The sequence below is a fragment of the Myripristis murdjan genome, chromosome 13 (genome assembly GCF_902150065.1).
Source record: "Myripristis murdjan chromosome 13, fMyrMur1.1, whole genome shotgun sequence".
Lineage (NCBI taxonomy): Eukaryota > Metazoa > Chordata > Actinopteri > Holocentriformes > Holocentridae > Myripristis > Myripristis murdjan.
Window position 1 is genome coordinate 12,123,505 of NC_043992.1, and position 19,774 is coordinate 12,143,278.

Genomic DNA, 19,774 nt, shown 5'->3' on the forward strand with positions numbered 1-19,774 from the left:
GCTTACACTGCAGAGTCTGATCACCTGTCAATCAAACACTGTGTCCAGACATGTGACTTTTTCTCCTGTGGAGTTTCTGCCGGATGACGTTTGTGTTTCTTTTCTTTCTCGGTTCAGACATGGCGGCTAACTCTGCTCATGCTCACTGCTTAGTTCTTCTTCTGTTTATTGTCCCAAGCAAACTGCAAATGTAATACGCATCACTTCCTGCGAGCTGGAGGACTTTTCCCAAGAAAGAGCCACCAGACACTGAGTGTTACAGCCACAAAAAAAAAAAAACAAAAAAAAAAAACAAGGCCAGTACAAGCTTTCATGCACAGGATACAGGTTGAGTCACTGTTGTGTCATATCAGTGAGTGATAGAGAAGAGTAAAACAGATATTTATATATTTAAAATGTCATGGAATATTACTACAGTTTGTGTAAGTCAAGACAAAAGAGGAACTTTGGAGGAAAGGGGAATTTATATGCATCATTCTGTTGAATTACATGAGTTTGACATCATCAGTGTCTACCGCTCTTCAGAGAACTTAGAGCGAGTTCAGACTGACTGAAGTCATAAAAATCTCCAAGCAGAACTCCTACAGAAACCACATGGCGTCAACAGCCAACCGTCCAAACACAACCAACACAACAGTTCTCAGCCTAAATCAGAAATCTTCTCACTGTCACTATGAGCTTTATAATCCAGGCTGTTCTCACCTTGAATCGAACCTTCTTCAGCATCATCCTTTCATCCAGGTGCACAGGCAGATCCTCACAGGTTTGGGACGAGTCCACGCTCTAGTCAGGAAAACAGGTTTCACCAAAGTGCACAGCAACAGGGCGCCGACTGATCTTCTGATCCCCAAAGCAGCCAAAACATCCACGTGCAGTCACCATGCGCCGTCACACTCCCACTACTCCAGTCTGAGGTGTTTGCTCGCCTTCTGAGTACAAGCCAGCAGTGATAACAGTGTCTGGTTGAGTGTATTGTGGCTGCCCTGCTCTCCCCTCTCCCTCTCGCTCCTGTGAGACCCTTTTACACAAAGCCAGACTCAAAGCTTATCAGCCTGCTCATTCATTCGTGAAGCAGACACACCCTCTTTTTATGACTGGAGGGCTGCTATTAACACCCCTCCTCCAACTCCCTCAAGTCCAAATAAGGGAGCTGGTAAACTCTTTTGACCTCACCCCCTTTGACCCTAAAGCCACCCCCCACACCTAACACTCCCCACCTCCTCATCTCCTGGCCTTTACCCATCTGTTGGGCCACAAAGGATTTGACTACCCTGGAGTCAGCAGTGATTTGAACATCTGACCTGCGACTCTCTTGTATGAGCCTTGAAAAAAAAAAAAAAAAATCCCCTTGCCTTTATACCCAAACAGACTGGCAATGCAATACAATGCAACACCCTGCGCTGCAGAGCACAAGAAACTCAGTCTGTCTGGCCAAGCCAGACACACTGAGCATTATTTATACTTGAAACATTATTGTTAAAAACTGGAAAGTGAAACAGATCGTATCAATTTGATCAAGATACAATTGAACAATCCCTGAGGTTAGATCAATATTTGTGACCGCAGCTTTTCTCCCATTCTCTGCAGATCCAAGTCTTTTTTCTCTTTGAGGTTATGGAGGCACAAAACGCAGAGCAAAAGAGGGATTATTCTCACGCAAAGGATGTTTACTGTTAATTTGCAGGTAGCGTGGACAGAGTCAGAGTCAGAAAATGTGCTTCTAAGCTGCAAAATCACAAGGAGTACCGTCAAAGAGTCCACAAAGCTGATGATAGGAATAATGTGTGATTTCGGTCCAGGCTCGATTATTCATCTTAGGTCAAAATTGAATATAGAAAGTATAGGAAGCCCCGTTATAAGCCTTAGAAGCAGGGAGAAAGATTTTTGGCTCAGGAGTCACATTCAAATTAAAGCCTCAATAGACAAGATTTCCATGTAAAAACAAATATTATAAAATAGTTCATCAGTGTTTTATTTTAACTTTCATGTAAAAATATTATATGAAATACCTGCAATGGAGAGAAGACAGGGAGTGACAAATTAAAAGTTTGGTGTGAGGCAAAGTGTTGAACAACCTGACTTTACTGATGTTCAAGTGCATGATTTCTGGGTGATGAGGTGCTTCAAACTTTGAAAAATTTTCAAGCAGTTCTCACTGCCAGTCGACGCTTCAAAGTGCAACAATACCCAGTGTATCTTCTGACTGTAGTAATTACCATGTACAATGTGCTTATAATGACATTATGATGCTCTACAATGGATTATGAACATGACTTAAAGCCTCACTCCTCCTCTGTGCATCTCAAGATCATTTTCTCAGCTGCGGCGGTGAGCAAACAGTGTATTTGGAGAACTATTTCTTTTGTCGTCATTGAGCTTGTTATTCATCATCTTTCCTGTTGCCTCAGCTTCGTTGTTCTTGCTCTGCTGTTTGTCTATTAGCGTGCAAGTTCATTCAGAGAAAAAAAAAAAAAAAGTCAGATTCCTTGTGTGTGTTCACGTGCTTGGCCATTAAATGACTGTAGGCGATACTTCACAGATGGATGTTCCTAAAACATGGATGCTTCACACACATCTTCAACCCGGCAGCAACAGAAGATCCACACGCACAGTCACCACAGTTTCAGTGGGCAAATTTCAAGGGATTCAGTGTCCGACCGCATGTGAAATGTGGTCACAATTTCCCCACCCGTTCCTGAGTTATGGGGTTGAATAACGGCCAGAAACGTGTTTTTGCAGACCATCATGAGGTCACAGTGAAGCTGAACTTTGACCTTTTCCATAAAATGTTACAAAAGACGCTTAAAAGAACATTTAACTGCTGTTTTATAATTATCTTCCCCAGGTTTTTTGTTTTTTTCTCACTTTGTAACCATATTTTTTTTTATATAACTCACAGAAATATATATTATCATTATGACGTGTTACTAACCACTATCACCTTCACATACATACACACCCACATTCACATCACACAATTATTTTCCGTATCACATTTTGGAATTATTGTTGTTAATATTGTTTATGTATATATACATTTTTTTTTTTATCATATTCTGCATATTAATTGCTTGTCTTCAATAAACCTCTAAAACAGTTTAGGTGGAGGCTTCAAATAAATCCACTTGTGTTTCTCGCCTCCCTCTGCACTGTACATCTTATTTTTTATGTATGTTTAACTTTAACTGTTTAACTTTTTGAACTCTTGAGTTAACCTACAAACTCACAAAACATGTTTGCAAGGTTAAAGTGACCCTGACCTTTGTCCCTCAAAATCTAATCAGTGCATCCTTGAGTCCAACCAGACTTTTGTGACAAATTTGAAGAAATTCCCTCAAGGCTTTCCTGAGATATCATGCTCACTAGAATGGGACGTATGTTCGGAAGGATGGATGGATGGAGAACCTGAAAACATAATGCCTCTGGCCACGGCTGTCGCCAACACACACAGGCATAAAAAAACATGCATGGTCCCAAGTCACACATGTGGAGCTCCAGCCAGCGGCTCGTTACTCCATGTTTAGTCTGGCTTCCCTGACCCTTAAAGTTATCGCTTGTGACGGAGTGACACTCTGCGACCCGACAGGATGAGTCACTCTGACGGCTGAAACGTAGCTGGTGAGACACAACAAAGTCAAGCAGGGCAGAGCATTTTCACTTTGTCAGTTCAGGGATGTTCTGTGCAGTCACTCTCGTGTCGACTGATTGACAAACTGTCCAAAACGCCTGCGGCCAGGTAGAGCTTATGACCACTGAACTGCAATATGATGACATTCTTGCATAGCTGATGATCGTCTCCAACACGGTAAATACCTGTGAGCAATGCTGACAGTCCAAGAAGACAAAAACACAAGCCACTCTTACATTTTTAATAATACATTTTATTCCATTAAAGATTCTGTTGTTTTCTTCTAATTGTACACTGGAATGTTAAGATTCCCCTTCCGTAATTTAGTTAAAAATGCTCAATCTAGTCATTTTCAACCCCACATCCATACAACCATTGTTAAATTGAAATCTGGGGAGTACAAACGAGAAAAAAAAAAAGATCAAAACAAAAACATATGAAAAACAAACTTCAATGTCCTTTTGAGTAACGCTGATGCACTGAGACAGTGAGTAAAGGATGACTGAGTGGACAGGGCTGTGGATGGCAGGGTTCACTACTCGGCTCGGTGCTGGCAACCCATCTCTCTCCTCACCTCCCGGCTTGCAGGACGTGAGGGAAGCGGGTAGATTATCGGATTGGAAGCCTGATCCCTGCAGCGTGCGTGTGGATTCCCACCAACTTGCCAACACGCATCTACTCCCTTCTAAGATCTAAAACGCCTTTTGGGAGATTAGATAAGGGGCTTGGATGTTGTTTCTGGGCCATGTTCAAAGTGATTTCTCCTCTCTGATGTGGAAAGAAGGCTGATCAGGGGACTTATGTGGACCACATTAGAACGACATGGCATCTCATGTCAACAGAGCTGTTTAACAATCAAGGAGTGGTTGCAATGGTGTTACGAACAGACCAAGCAAATTTAACAGATGCAACGGTTAAACTGTTACATACTGGTAGGTAACTGAGCTCAGAATCCCTTTCACAGCCCTACTCTTAGCTGTCCAATTTAAATACCGAAGATTAGTGGTAGAGAAGAAGAAGTTAGCCAGGAAGCAAAACAGTAAAATGTACCAAAGTAAAAAAAAAAAAAAAAGACACATTGCAAAAGTATTGCTGATGAAAACTGCAGGCAGTACAGACAATATATTAAACACAGAGCCACGTTCTGCTTTTCAGCTGTGGACAAATATGTTACCACTCTACAAAAAGCCCAGTTTGAGAAACCAAAAGTGTTTTCAAATTAAAAGAGAATCACAAACAGCTGAAAGTGAGATATCGATACAGAAGAAAAAAAAAAATCATAACAATTTCACAATTACGTGACAGGCATATAATGATTGCAACATGTACAATTCTGCAGTTATTATAGATAAGAAAATCTGAATAGAAAAAAAAAAAAAAGAGACTCATTCAATAACCGCTTTTATCGAGGAACCATTACGATGTAATGCTGAAAGTGTAGACGTTAGGTTGTGGAGGATGCATGATTCTGAGGATGCTAAACTATCAGCGTTCAATCTAGTGAGAGATTTACAAACCTCAGGTCCTCTCCTCTCTTTCTATGCCCTCCCAGGCTTTGACTATACACTGATAGACCTCTGGACTGTCAATAAGACCAACAGCGCCCCCTCCTGCACCCCTACAGTCATCCTCTACTTAGTCTAAGTCCTGCTTATGGTTCTGCTTGGCGGATACAACAGCATCAAGGTATTTTTTTTTTTTTTTTTTTTTTTTTTTTACTTCCTGTGTGTTTGTTTTCCTGTTCAATTAACTCTATATATAGATGATCTTCTCTCATACAAACATATAAATACATCGGTACTCTGCTCCGCCGTGGGGAGAGGCATTCCCGGAGGGCTGACGTAGTAGTCCAGTCGATGTACACAGTCTCTGAAACAGTATACAGGGCGGGCAGGCAAGGATTCTTCAATCTTTCTCCGTAGCGTAGATTTGCACTTTTTGTTGTTGTTGTTTTTTTTGATATTGTTGTCATCTTCTTCTGTATTTTTTCTTTCCTTTTTTTTAAACTTTACAGGATTTCATATTTGTCGACAACGAAGGAGGTTTCTGAAGAAAATCTGACAGGGTTGTCGCCATCTACATGAGTCACTTTGGTAACCTGGGAGACACAAAGAAAGGAGAGAGGCTTTTTACTGGCAGGTACAAAAGTTTATCATCAGCGACATTGTGGAGGACAGAACAAATTCATCTTAAATGTCAGAACATTGGGCGGCGCTGACTTATTTTCATCTGTTCATCTCACAAAATGTAAAAAGGGCCCAATGACTGGTCCCAACACCTTCATCAGGTTACCTTGACAACACTGAGTTATTCAGAAGCGAGGGGCGCACACTGACTGAATGCTGTGAATCACTCGTCAAACCTGTGGTACTTAAAGTAAGGCCAGACAAAACAAAATTCTGGGTTCCGGTTCCCGACCAAGTGTCCCATTTAACCCCCCAGTCAGGTTATTTTATTGGCCTCTGTGTAAAAATAAAAAAAATAAAATAAAGGCACTATGCGACCGAGTGTGACCTTGTTGGCATTGGTCAAAAGTTAAACAGGGCTTTTATTTTGATCTATGTTGCACTCGCCTTATTTGTGATGTTCTCACGTAACTTCAGAAAATAACTTCATGGAATCATGTGCCACCGACAGCACTGGCTGGAAAGAATGGACTTCGGCACCGTGTGTGTGGTTTGTCCTTGCAAACCACCAGTGAAAATCATCCGACTACAAGAGAAAACCTTTGCAGATGTAGTGAAAGAGGTGAAACAGTGCCATTGTAGGTTTGCAGGTGCAGCCCCCACCGTGGAGCTTGGCTCTATGGCAGTGGGTGTGATGGGTGTATTCGACTTCAGGTACCTAGCGCTGCGATGCGAGCCAGAGACACCTCCCTCTGCTAGTAATAACGCTGCTCCGTCCGTTAAAAAGGTGGTAACTTATGCAAATATTTAATTTATTTAAAAAGCAACCCATGCATCGCCTCCAAAAATAAAAAAAAAAAGAATAAAATAAAATAAAATCCCTACCTACCCATCCTTCCCATGAATAAATAAAATAAAATAAATCCCCCCTACCCATCCTTAAAATGCGAAATAAAATAAAATAAATTCCCTACCTATTCATGCCCTTAAATGACAAGGAACCGGAACCCAAAGTATTTTTTTGTTTGGCCTAAGACGAGACTGAAGACCAACCTGGATGTCGCAGTAGTTGCGCTTGGACACAAAGGACACGCTGACAGGGAAGAAGTCGTTGGGCTGTCCGGCAATGCTGAACTCCAGGCTGCCGGTCTTGTTGTTGGCATCGATGACAGGTAGGCACCACTCTAGGACGTTCCGCCTGCTGTCGTGTTTGTACTCCCCGTCCAGATCGCCGATCACTGGGCCTCCGACACCAGACCTGCACAAGAGCAAGATGTGCTAAATTTTGGATGATGAAGGATGGGTTTGGTTTTTTTCTTTCTTTCTTTTTTTTTATTTTTAAAGTCTATTCATTGTATCCCAGTCCTGGACAATGTTGAGAACTGGAGGTTACATTTTCGCCTTGATCCATCCTGCACACGGCACAGGAGGCAGAAGCTCAATTAAAGAGTACGGGGCCAAAACTTGTCTATCATCTTTCAGTGCAAAAACCCACAATACTTTGCAGGAAAAGACAATATGATGCTACAGAAGGTTCACTTTACAAAATCCAGTGGTAGTTTGTAGTAGAAGTTGCAAATTCCCTCTTTGTTAGGATCATTTGTGTGGCCAAGAACCTCCAGGTAAGCCCCGGTTTAGCCTGCCGGTGTCTTGAGGGCGTTGCGATAGCTCTGTGCAAATTATCCTAAGTGGGATTTTAAAACAAGTGACTATAAACTACGGCTTGATCTTGTAAAGTCAACCTTCTGTAGTGCCCTAATATCTTTACCTACAAAGTATGGTGGGTTTTTACACTGACAGATGTTTAAAAGTTTTGGCCCTGTACTCTTGAATTGAGCAGTAGTTGTGGAGCTTGCACTGCGCCTCCAGTGCGACATGCTGGATGGATCAAGGCAAAAATGTAACGTCCATTACTCAATAATGCCTGTGACTGGAAAGAGAATAGAATTAAAGGAGTAAACCTATCCTTTAAAAGGAAGTATGATAACATCAGGTTTCAGTGGAACATTTTAGTGACTAAATTCTACTGTAGACCCTGAATGAAACCAACACATTTGGAGCTTTGATATTAATGAGACAGATGTACTCACGGTACGGGGATGCTGATGACCACGTCGTTGAGCTCAAGGCTCTCTTCCTGCAGCTCATATTCGATATTAACATCACAGCCGTTACCGCTCTCTGAAGGCCAGCAGTTTACTGCAGAACAAACCAGACAGTGAGGAACTGGGGAGCAGGGGGCACCGTGAACACAGAAAGCTGCTGTACTGACATACTGCAGTATTACTGAAGTGATAGGGACCTGAGGCAGTGTCTGTTTTTGGAGTGGCCACGATGATTGAAAGCAACTCATTAAGCAACAATGTCAGTGAGTTGTTCCCCATCAGATTGCTATAATTATAGGACTTAATTTAAATTGAATAATAGCTTGTCAACTTGATTTTGGAAGAGTTGTTTTCCCCTTTTGTACAAATAAGCACTTTAGATTCATCATTGGGCGCTCATGTTATTTCATTGACAATATAGTGTCATTATCTACTGTAGAACTACTTTTATTTCAATAGAGAATTCACTCACCAACACTACACTTTGCTGCAAGTAAAGCAATCCTGCATTTTCAGCTTTTTTCTATTTTATATTTGTCTCTACAGCCCAGCACTGTCAGATGGTGAGAACGGAGATAACAGATGCACATAACATCAGTTTGTCTTCATCTTGTGAAATAAACAGAGCAGCAGCAGCAGCATTAACAAGCTGCCTGTACCACATGTATCCTCACATGAGCTGCACACACTGAGACTTACTGGTTAGAGGTATGAGGGACTCATCTGTGGTCTGCAGCCTCCACTTCAGCACACCAACATCGTTGTTGAGAGGGAAGGACTTCTCTGGGTTCTTCAGACCAATCACTGACTCGGATGTGAACAGCTTCTTGTCCACATTGGGATGTGTCTGAGAGGAGGGAAACACACAGCACCATCAGTTATTGAGTCGTAACACACACTCAAAAGAAAAAGCACTTCTGGTGATGCGTGTGAACAGTGATGTATCCCACATTCAAGCGGGGAAACATTACACTGGCGATCAAAAAGGCTGTGATCTAAAAAACAAAATGAAACTTTACTGTTTATTAAAAACAACACGGCCAATGCTGTAGCCAAAATGTAATTTTTCAGAAGCCAAACAAACAGTTTAGACATTCAAATCATGTTGAGACAATAAAAGGTTTGGGTTGGTTGGTACCATCCTATAGTACATGACAAAGACTATCTGTAATGGTGTATGACAAAATTGGGAATATGTTCATATCAGGTACTATAATAACCACTGTGTGCATGTGCTCACAAAAATGTGCTAATCTTACATGTTTCTGACACAACCCTGTCGTATTCTAAAACAAAATTAACTCCAGCTGGTATCTGTATCTGGTGTACGGTGCTCGTACTTGCAGCTGCAGTCCTTTGCTGTCGTTGTTGCTGATCATGAGGCGGATGCGTCCGTTCTTGTCGTCCGTGACTCGGAGCGTCACCATGCCTAGCACCTCCATGTTCTGCAGGCCACCGTCGCGACCACAAGTCAGAGTGATCTTCTCCTCCACACGCAAATGTACACTGGGGAGGAAGCGCATCCAAACAGGCTTTAACAAATCCACCAGGAGGATGACACTAAGTGGCCAATATCCAGTTTTTAATAAAAGTATTCAAGTCTATATCCATGGCAACAGCATTGTAAGTGTAAAAGTATAAAATCAAGAGTATAGTTGGGCACGTAAAAGTTGGGTAGCCACTAATGATTTTTTTTTATTAATCTAATTACTAATTTATCACTTACTTTAATTATTTATTACTTGTTTAATATACCATTTTTTTAAATAATTATTTTTATTGCTTTCATCGAGAGATAATACAATTACCAGCATACTATATACATTTGTACTCAGAACACAGTAAAATTCCTACCAGTAACAGTATTCCTCTACTTTACAGGATCTTAGATCAGACTCACACTCACCCTCATACTCATGCCTTTACACATACACCCACACATTTACCCACATGAAATAAGTACCTTCCTATACTCTCCACACTTCCACTCATCCACATACGATTCAATTCCACACCTACACGTATACCATTCACCCTTCCCCAGACACACATAAACAGTTACACACATACAAACAATAACACACATACTTCCACACACACTTGATTCCCATTCTTTAGCCGTCAAATCCAGTCTTACCCGATATGTTTACAAGGCTTCATAGATGTCCTGCCATACCTTACTAAATTGTTGCCTTGTTTAATATACCAATTTACCACAAATAAATGTCAACTCTTATCAATATTTTATCCAGTCATCTTCAAAACAAAAAACAAATGTATGATATCAATGATGATAATAATAATAATAGGAGAACCTATTTGTCAGATGCCTGATCATAAAAATACTGGACCTGAAATTCAAAAGGATTGCTGTGACATAGACTGATTTAATCACTGTATGTCACAGCATCTCTTGCCTTTTTTTTAAACTTTACTACTTGTCTTAAAAATTAAAATGTTCATGATATGGATTTAGTTAAGACAATCACTGGCAAAGGTATTTTTGCGCCAGTGTGGGCCAAAGAGAATAAATGAAATGATTTACAGACTGTAACGTTAGCTTAGCCATTTTCTCACTCATACATGGCCGTTGCAGTCAACAGAAAAAATAAAAATGGCCCAAAAATAATGTTAGATGATGCATACTGTAGCAGTGCTTTACCATAACAGCGGCAGTGCAGAAACTACTTTTAACATGAATGTGATGAAGAAACATTTAGAAAAATCGATTTTAAGTGGCGACTACGAACAGAAACACATTCTGCGTGTTGATAATCCTAATATATCATGCTTGGCTGGGTACAAAAAGTTAACAGGATGGTGGTGTGTTGCTGTCATCTTGACAAAACACTGGCTGCTTTTGCTTCGAGTGCTGGTGCATAGCAGTTGTACTGCTATGATAAGCCATTTCCAATTTGTGAAGCTTACAGAGCACCATCCTGCTGGGTCGCTGTCTAAAATACTCCCACACTTTAGATGATAGTGGGCGAAGTGTTTTAGCTGCAGCTTGTTCTCCGGGTGAATCCATGTTTTGACCGGGCACAGCCATCATTGTGACGCACGTTACACCAATCGACATACTCCCATAAGGTCGATGAGTCACAACAGCCCTGTACAAAAGTATTCTCCTTATGTTTTATAGACCTTGTTTCACAGCAGCCAGTTTGACATGAAATAGCAGGCAAACACAGGTGTTACTAATAACATTAATTAAGGTTCCCTTCCATCTAAGTGTAATGCATGAACAATAATACCAGGACCCTGAACCTTAATTAATGTCATTAGTAAGACCTGTGTTTACCTGTTAATCATATCAAAAAGGTCTATTGTAGCTTAGCACATGTTTGCTTTTAACCACAAATAATGTTGGATACATTTTAGTCAGATTTTGTTCTTTAAGTTGTGGTTATTGGTTTTGAAGAATTGTTTCCTTGTTTCACGATGGTTGCTTACATTTACTTTTTGTTATGGAGTTATTGTGATAGGTCATGTTACATCAACTTTGTCAATTGTGTCAAACCAATTGAGAGGAAGATTTTTTCTGCTGTTGCATCAACTCAAAATACCTTATGCAGTTACCCAGTCTCACTAAACGTTTGTACTCAGTAACAGGGTTATTTCTCTGTCGCATTATTTCCAGTGTAAAGAACAATACATCATCATTCAGAATATAATCTCTCTGTACCTCTCTACGTTGACTGGTGGTGGCAGAGCTTTGGATGCATCTGAACCTCTCTTTCCTGAGGCTGGCATGATGGTTTCACCTTCGGACTTGAGCTTATCAACAAAGTTGTCCACTTCCTTCCCTCTGGCGCCCAGTTTAAGAGCCTTACTGGGTCCGCTTGGTCTGGCAAAGGGAATAAAAACAAGTTAGTCAATGCTCCAAAAAACAAAACATCTAGTCCCACAAAGCCAATACGCCCATTCCAAAATAAGATAGAACAGCACTAAAACAAAGTGTTTGTTCATTTAAAAAACAAGCAATGTTCAATTAAAAATGCCCTTTACTCGTGTGTTTCTGAAGATGTGTACCTGACTGGAGCGGGAGCAATCTTAGGCTTCTCAGGCTCAACGATGGTGTCTGTGATGATGGATCCTGAGGAGACGCTGGTCATGCCGGCACTGCCAAAGCCTCCAAATGCCGGCACCTTCTTCCCCGAGCGCTCGGCGTCCCTCCTAGCCTGCTGCAACTCCTTGGCCTTCCTCCTCATCTCCGCCTTGGCCTCCCTCTCCTGGGTCTGTGAAATAATATCAAAATAAAATTGACAACAGTTATAAAAACCAGTCATGATAACACACTGAAAATTTGATCGTTTTCCATTGAGGTCTTAAGTGATTGGAGCTATTACAGCCACGGTACAAGAGAAACTAGTCCCTGCTGAGCATTGTTTTCTTCTATAGGGAACTGAACAGGCATATTATAAAAAGGTAATAAGGTAAATAGTTCTGAGACATGCATTCATGTCTAGATATACACATATACCTTACATATACCATATGAATATTACATCTTATATATATGCCGTCAATGCACATTTTTTTTATACCAAATAATCAATGTTTTCTTTTTATCAAATAGATGAATATTTGTATGCTTTCAAACTGTACATCTTCCTTTGTTTCTTTGTTTGTCTACTATGGAAAAAATCAGTTGCATTTTATTGGAAGTGATCATTTATATCATGATTTTCAAGATTTTGCTGAGGTCTACAGGTTGAGGTTTTAATGTTTGGAGAATATGATTTGTGGGCCTGGGTATATGTGTAGCTCCACAACACTTTACTGATAAGGGTAAACTGTCACGTTTAAAGATTATCACCAAATTGCAGCTGCTGCAATTTATTGCACTTATTCATGCTACCATTTCGATACATTTGATTAATTGTGCAGCCCTAGTGTCTATTCTATATTTTAATAAAATGTTGGAATATTCTGTTCACCTAAATTGACTACATTCATGTTTACATATACACAGGAGGTGATGTAGTAATCCCCTTTGCCATACTTTTTCTGTTCAGTGTCGTATCGTTTTTTTCTGCAATGACCCGGTGTCACCACAGGGATCATTAAACTTATCCAGTCTATAACAGGCCAATACAAAACCGTGCAGTCTCACCTCTCTGACAGCGCGGAAAACCTTTTCCTCGTGGGAGTCCATCTCTGTGAAGGTGCGGATCTGGGCCAGGTTGACATTCTCTCTGTAGCCCAGCGCCACAATCTCATCAAAGGCAAAGATCAGGTCGAAACAGTGCTCCGATATTTCACTCTCCTCCAGCACACGACAGTACTCTGGGATCTGGATGAGTGGAGAGGACGGATCAATTAATACCCAGCAAACTGAAAAGATCTCACACAAACATCATTCAACATTATGCACCAACTATGGAAGGTATGGGACAGTTACTATAGACAGAAAATGATATCGATGGTGCAGCCTAAGATAAAGGCTTAATTGTTGCTAAGAACACTGATTAAAATGTTTGACACGAGATACAAATTCAACTGAGCATTATGGACCTGTTTTGTGAAGCTGTCTTTCTTTGCTGAACATGCATGTTGGATTATATTTGTAGCATGAATGCACCTTCAGATATTAATTCTGACAAGTCTCTGGCTTACAATCTCAAACATACTTAATGTTTCTACCGACCAGTTTCCACAGCATATCATACTCGTTTAGATGTCTGAATAAATTTTTCTCTTGGCCCACGCAGCTATCCATTTCCATTCATTTTATTACAGCACTAAAATCAACTTGCAGTGACAGGTAATCCATCAGAGTGAAGATCCTGTCTCAATTAATTTTTGTCAAAGTGACTTTATTTCTGCACACACTGATCTGAAAAGTCTGCAGGTCTTCTAGCGTGTTTGTGTGCGGGTGGGTTAGCTCCAACCTCATTGCACGTCCAAAAAAAAAAAAAAAAAAAAAAAAAAAAGTGGAATGTACCACTTCTTTCTTAAAAAAAAAAAAAGGGAGGGGGGGGGTCTGTAGACCAAATAGGCCAATTCATATTTCCAACTTGAAAGTCCCAGATGTCAGCGTCCCATTAGCATGTGAATACAGGAACTGCAGACTTTTCAAATAAATAAACATTTGGTCAAAAATTAATTGGGGCGCAATATTCACTGTGTTGGATTACCTATCTCAAGCAAGTTCCCAATTTCTGCAGGTGTTTTTCTCCTCACCACTAAACAGGGACAAACTTAATCAAATTTTCTTAATAAGCCACCACTAAAAATAAATAAAAACATATTGATATTTTTAACAGCTGAAATGCACACACAACATGATTCTAGGCTATGCAAGACTATGCACAATCTATGGTGTTTGAGCTGCTGCTGTCAGCTCTTTTCAGCGACATCACCAACTTGGATCAAACAAAGACCAGTGCCCATCCACCACCATGTCTGAAGTTAAGATGATCACAGCAATGTATCTTCCTCCAAGCTGTGCATTTCAGGCTTGACATGTAAATACTGTCAAACAGGTTTAATCTAAAATCCATATGATCATGGAAATTTCTTACAGTGAGGTGCCAGAGGTTGCTTTAGTGCTTGTTAGAGTAATGTAAGGGACTGCTGCAGTGACTGCATGTGACAGGTATATGACCATAAATTCAGATACAATACAAAGACCTGCACAGAAACAAGAAGCCATTACCACACGAGAGAAGAGTCTGAGTGTCTCCAGGTCCTCCAGGATGTTACTGTTCTTAGTAGTGATGAGGACCATGTAGAGCTTCTCCAGCGGCTGATACACATAGCGAACACTTTCCGTCTCCACAAAGGTGTGCTGCTTGCCCGTGTTCATCAGTTTGGGGAAGGCAGCCAGGAGACCCTCGATACGTGTCCGGGTCATTTCCACAAACTGTCGCGATACGATGGCCTTGCCTGCCTTGGTGCACACCGCCGCTGCCAACAGCACCTGCAAGTGTGGGGAGGACGTGAGTTTTGGAGTGCATACAGAACCACACTATTAAAAAAGGAAAATACCACACCAACACACTTTTGCATTGCATTCCAATGGTTATTTTGTGATGAAGGGTTGCAATTTACCATTTTGTTTTATCAACTTTCCCACAACCTGCCATGTCTACTTCTGCTTAAGTGATTTCTGACATTTCCCAGAATGCCTTTTGACATCCCCAATACATTCACCTGGGCTTGTTGCATCTATTATGCACAGGCGGAGAGCAATATGGTAGCATCATTAAAGACAAGAGAGCAAGGTGATCAAACAGCTGCATCGCATGTGTTGTGGCTGCACTATATTCTGTTTTAGTCAGACGTTCAGTGGAAAAACTGGTCTCTCTCGCTCTTTTGTACAGGATTTCTCTGTCTGCTGACTGAGCATCTGTGCGCAATGGTCAGTCTAGAAAGAAGAGCTTTCACTTTGATTCTTTGAGACTCACATCAAAACCTGACATTTCCTATGGATGTCTTGGATAGCTGAAACATTCTGCGTCTGATTATATTCTGCTTTAAACTCTGATGACTAACTTCATGACACCAGGTCAAGCCATCAGACCAGTTATCTGCAAAAATATTTCAAAAAAATACACTGGACTCAGAAATTTAGGATACATTGCCGTAAGTGTTTAAGAGTGGACACGTTAACCTTTGTACAGTATTGTTGGATTGTACCGCTGTTTCACCAAACCATCAATAAGTTACAGGGTAAACCAACTTTAAGTAGTATTAATGATGTTGACGGTTCTCCCTTTCCATCCAATATCCGATTTCCAGCATGCTATAAGGTCCGTTCTCTGGTGAACAGAGTGCATCTGCAAAATTTCCTCTAAAAAACTGTCAATTTAATGAACCTTGATTATCGACAAACATACACACGCTGTAAAACGTGACTTTAAATGTTTGGCAAATCCAGAATACCTTCTGGTACGTTCGGCATACACATAACCCAGCAAACAACACTTAGCTCAGTAATATTTCAGCTTTAAATATCGGCTCACAGTTCCAGCTGACGCCCACTGCACGTTGCAGCTTGGTGGAAGAGGATGGGGAAAACAGACCATCTAAAACGCAAAAGCTGACATTTACTCAAGTCAATGCCGCTTAACATGTGTGCCGAATTTTACAGTGACACGCAGCAATCCAGAAATATTTCATTTCAAGTTTACAAGGTGTCTGTGTTTGGCAGTATGCAGAGCACCGTAAAACTGACATCATTTTGAACGGGTTTGGGGAAAGCTCTCGACAAACACGAGAGCGGAACTTGACGTGGCTAGGTTAACTTAAACACGTTTACAGGGCTGGGAGTTATACTATCATACATTAAAGTGACAGGATTCGACACATTAATTTAATTAATTCTTTCAGGTGAACTGCCAGGAAAACATGAACATTTGCAAATTAAGAAATTAAAAAGACACTGTGTGCGATGGATTTGAACTTGATAGCGTAAACGTTAGACACGAAGCAATTTGGCTAACGTTAGCCGAGCAAACGCTATGTATCAAGACGCACTGCCTATTAAAATAAGTAGCAGTGATGCATTTACGAAGTTGATTAATATTTTTTGCAAAGGGCAAATAGTTTTGTCTGGCTGGGGACAATTTGACAGCAACTACCCTTAGCAATAATCGGCTAGGGATAACGGCTATCCCTTGCTAGCAATGCTGCCGATAGTTAACGTCAGCAGTGTCTGTAATGTTACACCTGGCTACCGTCCATATTTTATTTAAAATGTCCATCAAACGGAATCGCGATTCATTTTATTGATTTCAGCTAATGCATATCGTGTTGTCAGCCCGATATGCAGCCACGTTTGCATTTTCTTTCATTTCGCTGTTAGAAGAGCTAACGTTAGCTAGCTGTTACCTTAGCTGCCAGGTTAGCCAGTGTTATGATAATGGCTAGGCCCGATAAAAAGAAGGAAATATTTTGATTAAATGCAGTCACTCACCATTTTCGGGTCTCTCTATGGGTAACGCTCTTGAGTCTGTCGTAGCTCTTGCCTCGGTGATTTCCAGTCACACTGAAATAGCAAAGTGCGAGTAAAACAGTTGACAACAAGTTGTTTGATTGTTAGCTAGCTAGCTTAAATATGGCAGCAGGACAGAGCCACGTCTCCACCGGAAGAGCAGCCGTGGATCAGCCCACCGTGGAAACCAATGACGTGGGCCCCAAAATGCCGGCCCGGTTGCATAATGGCAATCTAACCTGTGAATACTCTCTTTACCTTTCATGCAGTGCCGTCCTCTCTCCTCAGAGACTGAAGCAGCTAGGTGACTCTCTCATGACCATCTGTGTCAGTGTTGCACCGGTGAGGCTGTGATGAAAGATGTGCTGGGAAATGAAGAGGTGTGTAAACTATAACCCGCCTCACCATAAGACAAGCAATGACCATCAGAAACAAAATATTTAATATGTTCATGAAAAAACACCCATTTAGATTAAAAAAAAAACAACAACTCTAAAATACCATATCCTCTTGTAACATAAATTAGTTTACATTTGCTTCAGCATTATGTCTGTCATTCTAAGACAATTCCATATAGTTATGATGTTCCACAAGCACTTTCAATATAATTATATAATTGTGATAGTAAATAATAATAATAATAATAATTAATAATGTGAATCAATACAAAGAATAGAAGATAAAAGAAAAACCTCTGCATACCCTTTAAGAGTAATAAACAATAAAATATAAATATATCTGCAAAATATCTGTAGAATAGAATAAATGTGTTGAATTCAGGTGAATTCAGGTGTTTCATTCAGTCCCATTGCCACAGGTGTATAAAGTCAAGCACTGAGCGATGAAGTCTGCCTTTACAAATATTTGTGAAAGAATGGGTGTAGTAATGTAATAAGATGCCACCACTGCAACAAGTCAGTTTCTGTAATTTCTTCCCTCCTAGATATTCCACCATCAGCTGTAAATGGTATTATTGCAAAGTGGAAGCGTTTAGGAACTACTGCCACCAAGTGGCAGCACCATGTAATGTTACAGAGAGGGGTCGCCGAGCACTGATGTGCATAGTGCGTACAAGTGGCCAACGCATACCTGTCAAGTATCCCGTTTTGGCCGGGATTTTCCCGTATTTTACCCTCATTTCCCGGCCCCCTCCCGTATTAGTATTTTCCCGTAAATTTCCCGTATTTAACCTGCATTTATTAAAAATAATAATAATACCCCGTCTGGTGTGATCGCTCCGTTCCGTGCTTGAATACAGTACACTTCCTCTGCTCTGGCACGGTTGGAGGGGGTGTGCTTCAGCGCGGTACGGGCGCATACACGAGCACATGCACGGTCACGCACGCAGTGCGCGGACGTAAATCATGCAACTTTCCTCCTGCCTCTGCAAAACTGTTTAATGTGCGCAGTGTGATTACCGGCGAATGGCCGTGTTGCGCAATCAATAATCAACCATGTTGTCTGTGTTACTGTCCGTTGTGCTGCTGCAACCGCGGATAAACAAAAGTCGGTTTATATATATTTATATATATTTATATATATATTTAATAAACACCCCATGTCTGATTAAAAGGAACAAAAATGTTTTTTAGTTAAATGGAAGACATGATGAATGTATTTGAACTATAACGCTATAGGCTGGTTTTTCTGGGCTCGGCCTTGGCCCCTCAGTTCCAGTGAAGGGAAATCTTAATGCTTCAGTTCACCAAGACATTTTGGACAATTCTCTGCTTCCAACTTTGTGGGAACAGTTTGGGGAAGGTCCTTTTCTGTTCCAGCATGACTGAGCCCCAGTGCACAAAGCAGCTTCATAAAGGCATGGCTGGCTGAGTTTGGTGTAGAAGAACTTGACTGGCCTGCACAGAACCCCGACCTCAACCCCATCCAACACCTTTGGGATGAACTAGAACACAGATTGTGAGCCAGGCCCTCTGGTCCAACATCAGTGTCTGACCTCACCGATGCTCCTCTGGATGAACAGGCAAAAACTCCAACAGGCCCACTGCAAAATCTTATAGAAAGCCTTTCCAGAAGAGAGGAAGCTGTTGTAGCTGCAAAGGGGGACCAACTCCATATTAATGCCTATGGATTTAGAATGGGAGGTCAGAAAACCTCCTGTAGGTATGATGTGTTGGTGGCCCAATACTTTCTGTCCATATATTGTACACCATATATATACAGGGGTATTGCACTGTTGAATTGTTGTCAGGTAGTACAGGTATTAAAGGAATTAGTGGGGTTGGGGGGTGTTGTATATAAATAGTACGTATTTAAATATGACATTACCTATGTTGTCATTTGTACTCTGAAAAATTAATAAAAAATATATTGTTAAAAAAATACTGCACAACAACAATTACAAGAACAATTAAATAGTGTGCAGTTATGGTTAACTCTGACTATCTGAGCCTCCACAGGAGGCGTTAAAAAGTCTTACGGCCACAGGAAGAAATGACTTCCTGTGGTGTCTTGTGTTGCATCTCAGTGGATTCAGTCTTCCACTGAATACACTCCGGAGCTTGACTGGTGTATCATGGAGTGGGTGGGAGACATTATCCAAGATGCCATGTAGTTTGGACCACATCCTCCACCGCCTGAGAGTCCAGCTCCTCCCGCACAACCTCCCCAGCCTCATGGACCAGGTTGTGGAGTGTGTTGGCGTCTGCTGCCCTCACCACTCTCTCTGAGGGACTTCCCTGATTGTCGTCATGACTGACTGTTTTCTTATCATTGTGTCTGTTGTAGTTCCTGTATGGTACTGAGCAGCACATGGAGCCACTTCTTCCTTCACTCCAATTTTGCATCTAGACCAATGATTATTATTTGGTCATTTTGATAAACTATTAGCTATAGATTACCAAACTGTCTGTTCAGTGGCAGCACTCTAATGCTCTATCTCTATGATTATTTTAAATGTATGGCTTCTAACTGATTTTTGGCATTTTTTCTTGATTTTTGCTTTCCATACAACAGT

At 41.0% G+C, this 19,774-nt stretch overlaps 1 protein-coding gene across 1 annotated transcript; it reads right to left on the reverse strand.

The window, feature by feature from the left end:
* Nucleotides 1-5,282: 5,282 nt before the first annotated feature.
* arcn1b (archain 1b) lies at nt 5,283-16,985 on the reverse strand. The gene is made up of 10 exons (XM_030066924.1): nt 16,783-16,985; nt 14,521-14,784; nt 12,976-13,155; nt 11,892-12,097; nt 11,545-11,706; nt 9,200-9,365; nt 8,559-8,706; nt 7,845-7,953; nt 6,808-7,012; nt 5,283-5,726 (listed from the first exon to the last, which is right to left on the reverse strand). The coding sequence occupies exons 1-10, from the start codon at nt 16,783-16,785 to the stop codon at nt 5,637-5,639; spliced, it is 1,533 nt and encodes a 510-aa protein (XP_029922784.1). The 5' UTR covers nt 16,786-16,985; the 3' UTR covers nt 5,283-5,636.
* Between the last annotated feature and the right edge of the window lie 2,789 nt (nt 16,986-19,774).

Coding starts and splice junctions, on each gene's coding strand:
- arcn1b (XM_030066924.1), bottom strand. Junction 12,098..12,975: donor TTTTCCGCGCTGTCAGAGAG/GTGAGACTGCAC, acceptor ATTATTTCACAG/ACCCAGGAGAGGGAGGCCAA. Junction 8,707..9,199: donor GCAAAGGACTGCAGCTGCAA/GTACGAGCACCG, acceptor CCCTCCTCTCAG/ACACATCCCAATGTGGACAA.